This window comes from Lygodium microphyllum, chromosome 9 (assembly GCF_053477565.2).
Source record: "Lygodium microphyllum isolate KBCC chromosome 9, Lygodium_microphyllum_v1.1.10, whole genome shotgun sequence".
Classification (NCBI taxonomy): Eukaryota; Viridiplantae; Streptophyta; class Polypodiopsida; order Schizaeales; family Lygodiaceae; genus Lygodium; species Lygodium microphyllum.
The window spans coordinates 129670904-129682191 of record NC_141143.1 but is presented as its reverse complement, the minus strand read 5'-3'; the positions used below and the strand labels follow the sequence as shown (position 1 = coordinate 129682191).

Sequence of the window (11288 nt, the reverse complement as noted above, 5' to 3'; positions counted from 1 at the left end):
GCTAGAAGAGATGTGGAGAGATAGGAGCCAACAAGCTTAGCAGAAGCCATGAGAATGGCCGAAAGACTAGTGGACTTGGAAGGCAAAAGAATAGCACAGGGGAACCAAAGTAGGTTCAACAACAACTTCAACAACAACTCATGGAACCAAAGGCCCAATACCCCTAGAGGGGCATTCACAGATACAAGGAGCCAAAACACCACCACCACCATGGCCGTGTCACAAACCGCATTAGTACCAAGAGGAGCAGCAGGAAGATGGGGAAACAATCACTACAGGCCAACTCCTAGCACATCGTATGGACCTGCATGATCAAATACATCATGGTGGAGACCCCCAGGCCCATTCGTCGGGATCAGATGCTTCAGATGTGGGGGCCCACACTACCAAAACAGATGCCCGATAGAAGACACAGCGTCATCAAGTGGGTCAAGGGTGAATGTGACTAGCACATATGGAGGAGAAGAACCACAACCACCACACATCCAAGAAATCCCAAGTGGAAGTGAGGAAAGCATGGATCAGCCAAGGGTAGGGACAGTTAGCACCTGACCCCAATGCATGGCAGCAAGAGTAGCGACAATCCACCATCTATACATCAAAGACCGAGTGAGCGTAGGAAACCAACCCATCATGGTGGACACATGGGCAACACACAACTTCATGACACCAGAGTGCACAGCAAAACATGGATTAAAATTATCTAAGGCCCCAGAAGGATTAACAATAACATTCGCACAAGGAGAAGCCAAGGAAGTGAAACAAGTCTTTGCAGTCCAAGTAGAAGCTGACAAGTGGAAAGCAAAACTCAACTTCTTAGTAATCCCCATGGATGATTTTGAAGTTATTGGGCTTGGAATTCTATGACAAGTATGTCATTGCAATGTTCGGTAAAGGTGTAAATGAAATGATGCTAGATATGCAAGGAGAAGGCATCAGAGTACCCTGTGAAAGAATGCAATTGCTTGGCAGAACCCCGATCAAGGTGCAAATAAAGGAGAATAAGCCAAGAGTATCATGCCAAACAGTGAAGCCAACTACAACCCAACCAAAGGGCCAAACCCAAAATGCACCGGTCCAAGAGACCATTATCAGGCCGTGTATCATGACATGCAGTGCCAAGCAGGTAGAAAAATTAGTCAAACAAGGAGATATGGTCTACCTATGTATGATCCGACCAATTGAAGAAGAAGAAGATGGCAAGAAGCCCAACCAACAAAGCAAGAACACAGAAGTGGCAGAAATACTTGAAGAATTCAAAGATGTAATGCCAACCAAGCTACCCAAGGGTTTACCACCCAGACAAGATGTGGATCACAAGATTGAGTTGATCCCAAGGTCTGCCCCACTGGCCCGAGCTCCCTATCGCATGTACCACACCGAGCTCATAGAATTGAAGACGCAACTACATGAACTAGAAGAACAAGGGTTCATTCACCCTAGTAAATCCCCCTTTGGTGCCCCAGTGTTATTTGTAAAGAAGAAGGATGGGGGACTTAGACTTTGTGTAGATTATAGGGTCCTTAACAAAATCACCATTAAAAACAAATACCCAATGCCCATAGTGGAAGATCTCTTAGATAGATTGCATGAGGCTAAGTACTTTAGTCGTATTGATCTTAGATCAGGTTACCATCAAATCCACACAACAGAAGAAGATATCCCAAAAATAGCCTTTCGCACCCGATATGGTAGTTTTGAGTGGTTAGTATTAGGATTCAGCCTAAGCAACGAGCCAGGCACATTTTGTGGCCTCATGGATGGAGTCTTTAGACCTGAGATAGATATCTTTGTCATTATCTACATAGATGACCTCCTAGTCTATAGCAAAACCTTAGAAGAGCACAAGCAACACTTATGTCGAGTTTTTGAGAAACTGTGGCAACATCAGTTATATGCCCAAGCCTGAAAAATGTGAGTTCGCAGTGAAAGAGTTGGAGTTCTTAGGCTTTATTGTAGGAGCAAATGGAATCAAAGTGGATCCTAAGAAAGTGGAAGCTGCCCAAAGATGGCTTGTACTGAAAACTGTAAGAGAAGTTCGGGAGTTCCTCAGCTTCACAGTATTTTGCTGGAGATTCATCAAAGATTATAGCCTCATCACAGCCCCCCTCTCCCACCTCACCAAAGAAGGTCACTCTTTTACATGGGGGAGCATGCAATAGGAAGCTTTTGAGCAGATGAAGGAGTGCATGAGCCAAACTCCCGTTCTAAGGGTGCCGAATTTCACCAAACCCTTTGAAATTTCTACAGATGCATCCAACTACGGCATAGGAGGTGTACTAGTACAAGAAGGTCACCCCATTGCTTATGAGTCCAAGAAATTTACCAATGCTGAAACAAGGTGGAGTACACATGAGAAGGAAATGTTGGCAGTCATCCACCGCCTCAGAAAATGGAAGCATTATGTTCAAGACAAGCAGACAATAGTCTTCACCGACAATATCTCCCTCAAATACTTCCAATCTCAACCCAAGTTATCGGCAAAGCAAGCCCGCTGACTAGACTTCCTAGCAGAATTCGATCTGGAGATTAAACACAAGCCCGACTCCACTAACAAGATAGCAAATGCCTTGAGCCAGAAAGCTGACTTGAAAACTGTCAGTGTGGTCAGCAGAAACTTCATAGAACTAGTCAAGGAGGCCCTAAAGCAAGACCAAGAGATGCACAACATAATCAGAGATGTGGAAGCAGATAAGACACCGCATGAAATGTACACCCTAGAGGAGGGTATCCTATTTGTAGGCAAGAGATTGTATATCCCCAACAATTTGGAGTTGAAGAAACTCATCCTGCATGAGATACATGATGGCAAACTTGGAGGCCACAAAGGGCAAAGCAAAACCTTGGAGGCCCTTAGGAAGCAGTTCTTTTGGCCAAATATGAAGGAAGAAGTAATAAACTACATCAAAACTTGCCCCACTTGCCAACTGGTCAAAGCACCACGATCAAGACTAGCTGGATTACTACAACCACTACTGATACCCAATCGCCCATGGGATGTCATCAACATGGATTTCATTGTGGAACTACCCGAGTCCCATGGGTACACAATCATGTTTGTAGTGGTGGACTATTTTTCCAAACAGGCCCACTTCATCCCGGCCAAACCACCACTAAATGCCAAGAGGAGGTAGCACGCCTCTTCTTCACACATGTATTCAAACTGCATAGCTTACCACTGGCCATAGTATTAGATAGAGATGGAAGATTCATGAGCGACATGTGGAAGGAACTTTTTAAGACCCTAGAAACACAATTGAGATTCTCATCATCCTTCCACCCGGAGATAGATGGACAGACAGAACGAGTCAACCAAGGCATCGAAGACTATCTCCGAAGCTATGCCCGAGTGGACCAAAAAGTTTGGGCCATGTACCTTGATGTGTTGGAATTCCACTACAATAGCTCTATCCATTCGGCAACGGGGTACACCCCCTTTGAGTTAGCCACAGGAAAAGAAGTCATCACTCCACTGGCCTTAGCATTCGGAGCAGCCAAAGCGGAAGATCAAGATGCAGAAGAGTTCTTGAAGAAATGGAGAGACCGAAATGCAGCAACTAAGCAAAGCCTCGAGCAGAGCAAGATCACCATGACCGAGCAAGCCAACAAGAAAAGAAAGGCCGTACTATTCGCCAAAGGAGACATGGTCCTAGTCAGCTCTAAGAATATGTCACTTCCCAAGAACATGACTCCCAAGTTCAATCACCGCTACTATGGACCCTATCGAATCACTCAAGTGCTGAACGAAGTCACCTACAAACTAGACTTGCCGCCAGACAGTGTTTGTGTGCATAATGCGTTTCATGCTTGTCTTCTGCGCAGGTTCTATCCAGACAACCAATGGGGATGGCACGTACCAATGCTCCATTCAAATAGTCCCTTCGAAGTAGAAGCATTCCTCTGATGCCGGGAACAAAGATGCTTCCCCGAATACCTCACCAAGTGGCGCGGGCGTCCACTCAAGGAGGCCACTTGGATCTCAGAAGTGGAGGCTTGCGAACGTGGCAAAGATGCCTTCGCCCTTTGGCTCGAGGAGAACCCCTCTGCCCCTTCCAACGACCTTTGAGCCTCTCCAAAAAAAAAAAAACAAAACAAAACAAAGTGGTTCTCAATCATAGACCCCGACATGCCTCCACTCCTCAAATGTAATTGAGTCGAGGGGGTCGCATGGTGATAATCATCAATAACTCCAAACACAAAGCCCCAATAATCCAGTCTAGATGGGCAGATAGTGACCAGCTTGCTAGAAAAGGCTATGTTAAGACCCCCAAGTCCTAGTGTAGCAGACATTGGCCAGTCTGATAGTATAGACTGTGTTAAGACCCCACGGTCCCTTAGACTGGCAAACACTGACCAGCTTGATAGGAAAAGCTGTGTTAAGACCCGGAATGTGTCAATAACAAACGCTACCCTTAGATTGCTGAGGACATCAATCTAGTAAACGGGGGTGAGTGTAAGGGCTTTGTAGCTATACCATGCAGTTGCTACCGAATGCACCTATATAGGGAGTAGTAGTGACTCAAAGCCCTGCCTTGTTTCCACACTATGTGTGATTCCCTATACCCAGTGGTGAACCCTCTTATGTGTGGTGTCACGAGGGTGTAGTCTTGGGATGTGTCTATGTTGTCCCGCTTTTTGGATTGAATAATACAAGAGTATACCTTGAGCTCATATATCGTGTTACCTTTCTGTGCTGTGTTGAGTGCGTAACGAGTGCAGGTTTATCACACCCCTCCCCCCCCTTTCAACCATGGATATAGAAATCCATACTATTGTTTTTAAAATGATAGAAGATGCCAAAGATATAGAAATTCGAGATTCAACAACGTGCTAAAGATCTTAGATCACATCCATATTGTTGTTTTCAAAATGAAAATTTGCTTCATAAGACAATGGTGAAGAAAGACACAAAGTTACATGCTTCAATCTTATGAAAAGTCAAATACTAAGAAGGAAAAGTAACACTTGCCAAAACTAGACTTCTTCTCATGGTGAAAAGTAGATTTGAAATTAGATGAACTAAGAGCTTATGAAAGTCTTTTTTGAAATAGAGAGCTCTTTTATATAAAACTTCTCAAAAGGTGGTCCTTAGACCTAGATTTTTAATTAAAAAATATCACTTTCTAAAAAAGGTACACACTTTTCATGGGCAAAATAGCTTCTCTTTTTGACTGTTTTGGAGTCCCTTTATAAACCCTCATATTTCATTCTTAGCTCATTTTTCCAAACACTCAAGCAATATAACCATATACGCACACTTAAGACCTTCGATCTACAAGTAAGATATCCTCTCAAACATGCTTATTTACTCGTTTGAGATATCAAGAAATAAACTTTACTTATTTTCTAGCTAGATTATGATCAATATTTACATATTAAACTACAAAAAAATGTATCTTGTTACAATGTGTATTTGAAACTTATGCCGAAAAACTTCTTATACTAATATTTTTTGAAATCTTTAGATTTAAATGAAAACTTGATTATTTTATGAAATACAAAGTATAATTGCCCCAATAGATTGTGTAGATTTATATTTTGCATGTCTTATAACAAGATTTGGTCCATTTAGTACTTGAAATCTAGTTTTTCTCCCCTGTCTTATGAGATATGATTTTAGTTCATGACTCTGTAGTCTATCTCTAAGAAATTCACATCCCTTACAACAGTCTAACTCATTCCTATATTTTGTTAATAAGTGCTTCAATCTTAGAACATCATTCTCTACAACAAGAGTTATATCCTTGAAAAACAATTATAACTATCTCCAAGAAATCTCATCAATAAAGAGCTATTGAAGAAAGGAGATATGGTATTCTTTGTGGGAGTTCACAATATAACCTTCCATCGAACCAAATATCAAGTTTTTTCTTTCATTCAAATCTCCACACACGTGTCATGGATTGCGAAATAGTATCAAGTTTTGCTCTTCTTATGATCGATTCATACTCATATTCTAGTTGAATACGAAGATGATAAATAGTTTTTTACTTGCGATGTAAAGATTATTGGATGATGGATCTATACTTAAGGGCATGATTTGAAGATTAATAACAGAAAACTCTGTGAATTCGAAAAAGAAGAAGAATGAGGCATAAACTAGCAAGAAGGACAAGAAAGGAACAAGGAACTGAGAATAGAGAGGGACAAGCAAAAGTTTTAAAAAAATCAAATTGAGGATTATTCACTTTTATGATAAAAGGTTTGGACCAACAATTGTCACCTTTATGGAGGTTGAGATTTCTAAATTTGATATAAGCCACGAGAATGTTATGATAATGAAATTTTACGATTTCAGATATGTCTATTGATTTTAAAAAAAAGTTGTAAAAAAAACATAAAAATATTTTTTTACCCCCAAATATTTTTCTCTCTAGGATCTCTTATTGGGCTTTTTTGAGACTTCAAAACTCCCCTAATGTATCCTCTCTTGGTCGAAATTTGATGTGCCCAATATATTGACCAAAAGTCATCATAGCAAGCTCCCAACAAATCATATTGCTATACCTTTCATGCAATGAATGAAGAGAAATGACTTTCAAATGATATGTAAACAATGATGTTGCTTTCTCTCTCTCTCTCTCTCTCTCTCTCTCTCTCTCTCTCTCGTAAACAATGATAGATTCAAAAAGGATTGCAAAAGTAGGAAGGGTTAAAAGTTCCCTTGTAATATGAAGGTCATATAGATGCAGAGCTTTCATAAGCTAAAGGCATCACCTTCTTTGTTATGGATCTACTTTTATGAAGAGTTCAATGGTAATGAATTTATCTTGACTATGTAATGATGATTGAAGTGAGGAGGATAGATGCAAAACTCCTAACGAAGAGGAGGTCTTGATGAAGCTTGTATGAGACTTCCAGTTTACCCGTGAGAATCGATTTTACTCGAAGATTTAAAATAACTTTTACAATAAGTTTAAAGCTCCATTTTAAAATTGAAATCATCCGCATGCTATTAAGTTATTTAAATTTCCGCCATAGTTTATGGTGAATGAGAAATTATTGCAAAACTCTATTTTAGTACCATTGTAGCCTAAAACAATTCCAAACTTCATTCTTATATTTTTTAGTTTCTACCTTAGTCTTGTCTACTTATTTTTAGCAAGATTCATAACAGATACTATTTTTGACAACTACCGTTTTGTAGCTTTTTTCTTTGGTTATTCGGCTTAAATGACACACATGTTGAATGGATGATGGAGGTGGTTCTCAAAAGGAAATGAATGACCTCTTATAATTGTAGTGAGCAAAGGTCTCACACATTCACAAATCATATAGGCATAGCTTTCTTGCAACAATGAATGAAGAGAAAGGAATTTGAAATGATATGTAAAAATTGTTATTTCTATACCTCTCTTGTAAACAATGATATGTTCAAAAAGGCTCACAAAAGGAGGAAGGGTTAAAGGTTCCCTTCTAGTTTGAAGATTGAAGAGATGTAGGGTTTTCATAAGCTAAAGAGATCACCTTCTTTGGTATGGATATGCTTTTATGAAGAGTTCAATGGTATGGATGTACCTTGACTATATTATAATGACCAAGGTAAGGCGGATATACAAGAAACTTTTAATGAGTAGCAAAGTCATGAAGATTACATGAGACTTCCAATTCACCCATATAAGATTTCATTTTACTCAAATATTCTAAACTTACTTTTATGAGAGGGAGTTTCATGCAGTTACTTAAAATTTGAATTATCTACATACTATGCAATCCATTAAGTTGCCACCTTGGTTTATAAAACATGAGAATTAATTGCTTAATTATATTTTTAATAGCATTACAATTCTTATATTTGTTAGTTTCTACGCTAGTCTTCTCTACTTAATTTTAGCATGGTTCGATGGTGATTTCTAGCAAGTATTATTTCAATAACTAACATTTTCCCAACTTTGTTATTGGTTATTAGATTTAATGACATATGCTAAATGGATGATGCAAGTGGTTCTGTAAAAGAAGAATGAATGGCCTACAATCACTTTATTAAACCCAAAGGTCACCCTAGCTAATTCCCAACAAATCATATTGCTCTCTCTCTTGTAATGAATGGATAAAAATAAAGGACTTCAAAATGACATGTAAACAATGATATTGCTATGCGTCTTACAGAAAAGAATGTTTAAAAAGGCTTGCAAAATGTGAAATTTTAAAGTTCGTAGAGTCAAGCTTTCATAAGCTAACGAGATCACTCTCTTTGGTTAGATTTTCTTTTATGAAGAGTTCAATTCAATGATATGAATCTGTTTGAACAAAGAGCTTTGCCATAAAGAAGTTGAGAATAAAGCCAAACCATGAGACAATATCAAAAGCCCAAAGCGTTACAAGAGAGATTCAACTACTCCATAAGGGTTTGGTTGGTAAAGACCTAGTCTAGATTTGAAGCTTGAGGGAGCAATTGTTCAAGAAGAAGAAAAATGAACGAGTTTAACATGGCATACAAGCTAATCAATACAACTTGATAAAACCTATGCTTTTTGCTCTAGTCAAGTAACTGTCAAATGTTACAAATATCTTTACCTTTATATAGTACTATATTGCATAATGAAAAAAGTAGTTCACTCAGAGGTGGTTGGTTTATCACAAGGCCCAAGACAAGCAACCACCTCTATGTGATCAAACCCATGGCATAAATTAACTTGAGAGCCCTCTGCCTTTGCTTCTCCATTAATGTAACACTATTTTCATAGATCCAACCATCTTTGAGAGAGATGCACACAACATGATCCTTTCTTCATAGCCTGCTAAAATCCTACTCTCCATCTCAATCTACATGTGTTATTCTCGCATCGTTGCTTGAATATTTAGGATTCAAGCACTAATACCATTTCAAGCATCCCAAGCTACTTGATCTCCCTAATTTGAGATCAAATGCAAGGAACTGATGTTACAAAATAACCACTTATTACATAGTATTAACAAAATTACCTACCCTCAAAGTTATCATTTCTTCCTCAAACAATCCCCTTTATCCCTTTTATTAAGGAAATGTCATTCTCTAATCACTTTTAAACTATAAAATTGCCTCAACATTGAAAAAATCATTTCACACTGCAAAATGTCATTTTCTCTCCTTCAAAAGTCGAATTTCAATATCTAAGCTTTAGTGAACTCACCACACTTTACTATTCCTAGTGTACCAACAAAAAGGAGAGATTTTTGAGAGCAAAAGAAAAACCATAGGTTTTGAAACACGAATTACACTTCATAATGTATAAACAATGTGACATGGAGCTATTACTCGCAAATATCTTAAGCACTTTTCTTTTCCTCCAACTCCTTTCTACTACTCTCCTTTACTTGTTTTGAAGGAGATGGCACTTTTACTTTCCCTTGGAAAGGAGTATGTTCCGATTCAATTTCCTCTTGTTGTTTAGCATTAGATGCTTGATTGTCCCCACTAGGAAAGCCAGCTTTCTTATCGATCAAATACCTCTCAAATGCTCTTGGCAAAAACCTTGGAATAAGAAAGCAAAAAGTGTTTATGCTGAAGTAGATAAGGTTAGCAATGGCCAACCACCTTCCAAAACCCATCCACATGACCTGCAAAAGAATGTGTAAGAGAATGATGGACAAAATTCAACCATCTCAAACTTTGATGAGCCTAAAAAATAATCGAGTATATAGATATAGAAAACACACAAAGAGAGTTATTCATGTACACATGTTATTCCAAGTCCTTGACGAAAGTAATGCCACCACAAATTCTCTAAGAAATAATCAAGAAAGACACCCAGACAGCAAGACTAAAGTGCACAAATTTCAGATTGTTTGAGACTTTAAAAATGCCATCATTGCAAAAACACATGAATTTACCTTATTAAAAAACTATTTCTCTAGGAGAATGCAACCATATTGCACTAGTTATGGAGCATTCACTAGTTATGGAGCATTCACTAGTTATGCAACCATATTTCAACCTAATAGATTGTCATAATACACTTGCATAGTTATATAATATTTGAAGTGTACTATTTTCTTGTTACACTAGAAGAATATGCAGATGAAAATTTTATGCTTCAAGGATAAATAAAGATGTAGTTCAAATCTTCATACCATAGATAATTCCCATCATACCATCATACCATAGATAATTCCCAAGCTCACATCTACACTTGCCTAGGACCTTTTCCCAAAAAAGCGTCATACCATTGTACCTTGAGTGTGTTATGATGATGGTGATGATGATGATCGAGGTGAGGAGGATGAACAGGAAACTCTTCATGGGGGGGGAGGTCGTGATGCAGATGAGGGGGAGGAAGATGATCATGGGGCGGCGGAGGAGGAGGAGGAGGAGAAGCGAATGCCAGGAGGACCCAGGCGTAGAGGGCGAAGAGGCGGCGCGCGGTGTAGATGAGGGTGAGGATGACGCGCACAGGCGGCGAGAAGAGGCCGAGGCGGCTGATGATGTTCTCGCTGAGGATCTGCACGGAGAGCAGGAAGAGGTGGGGGGTGGCGGCGCGAACAGCGGCCTGGTCGCCGCGGGCGAAGGCGCCGAGGACGTATGCGAGGGGGAGGAAGAGGCCCAGGACGGTGCCGAGGGCGACGTAGAGCTGGAACATGCGGCTGCCGTGGAAGACCTGGCGGCGGCCGTGGGAGGGAGGGGCGGGGAAGACGAAGCGGGCGAGCGCCAGGATGTAGGCTGTGAGGAGGAGCGGGAAGAGCAGATCCAGGATGGGCACCAGGCCGCTGGCGGAGAACACCACGATGAAGGCCACCAGCTGGAGCTCTATGGTTCTGAGGGAGCCCATCAGGCCTCTCACGAGGCCCCCTTCGTCCACCTCCTCCTCCTCCTCCATCCCCATCCTCCGCCCACTGCTACTCTTCTTCCCTCCTACGGGCCCTGCTGCCAGCGACAGACCCGACATGGCGGAGAGACACACACACACACACACACACTCTCTCTCTCTCTCTCCTGCTCAAGCCCCTCCCGCTACCAAGACGCAACAGCTCACATCGTAGACTATGGCGCTCCCCCTATCTCGCCTCCCCTCCACGTGTTGCCCATCTCCTATCCTACGTGGCCCTCCCTAGCCTCGCCACCTGTCCCCCCTCCTTACATTAACACGCTTCACCTTCAAAACACGACTCGATAACTAAGCGAATGCTTAAAGAGGCTCAAAATATCATGGTTTTAACAAACACCCTTCCCACGGGGTTTTTGCCTACGAGAGAACGGCTACCCTTCAAAAGAACTAGGCATGCCTAGGCTCGCCCCGGCACTTCGCGCGGGGGTGGGTGCGATTTTTGCTGGGGGGCGGGTGCTGGATGCGTGGCATCCGCCCCCGCGT

At 41.0% G+C, this 11288-nt stretch overlaps 1 protein-coding gene across 1 annotated transcript; it reads right to left on the bottom strand.

Annotated features, from left to right (window-relative positions):
- Positions 1-9097: 9097 nt before the first annotated feature.
- Positions 9098-11031, bottom strand: LOC148031577 (uncharacterized). Its single transcript, XM_087685141.1, has 2 exons — positions 10155-11031; positions 9098-9540 (listed from the first exon to the last, which is right to left on the bottom strand). Exons 1-2 carry the CDS (start codon positions 10863-10865, stop codon positions 9250-9252), a joined length of 1002 nt encoding a protein of 333 aa, XP_087541267.1. The 5' UTR covers positions 10866-11031; the 3' UTR covers positions 9098-9249.
- Between the last annotated feature and the right edge of the window lie 257 nt (positions 11032-11288).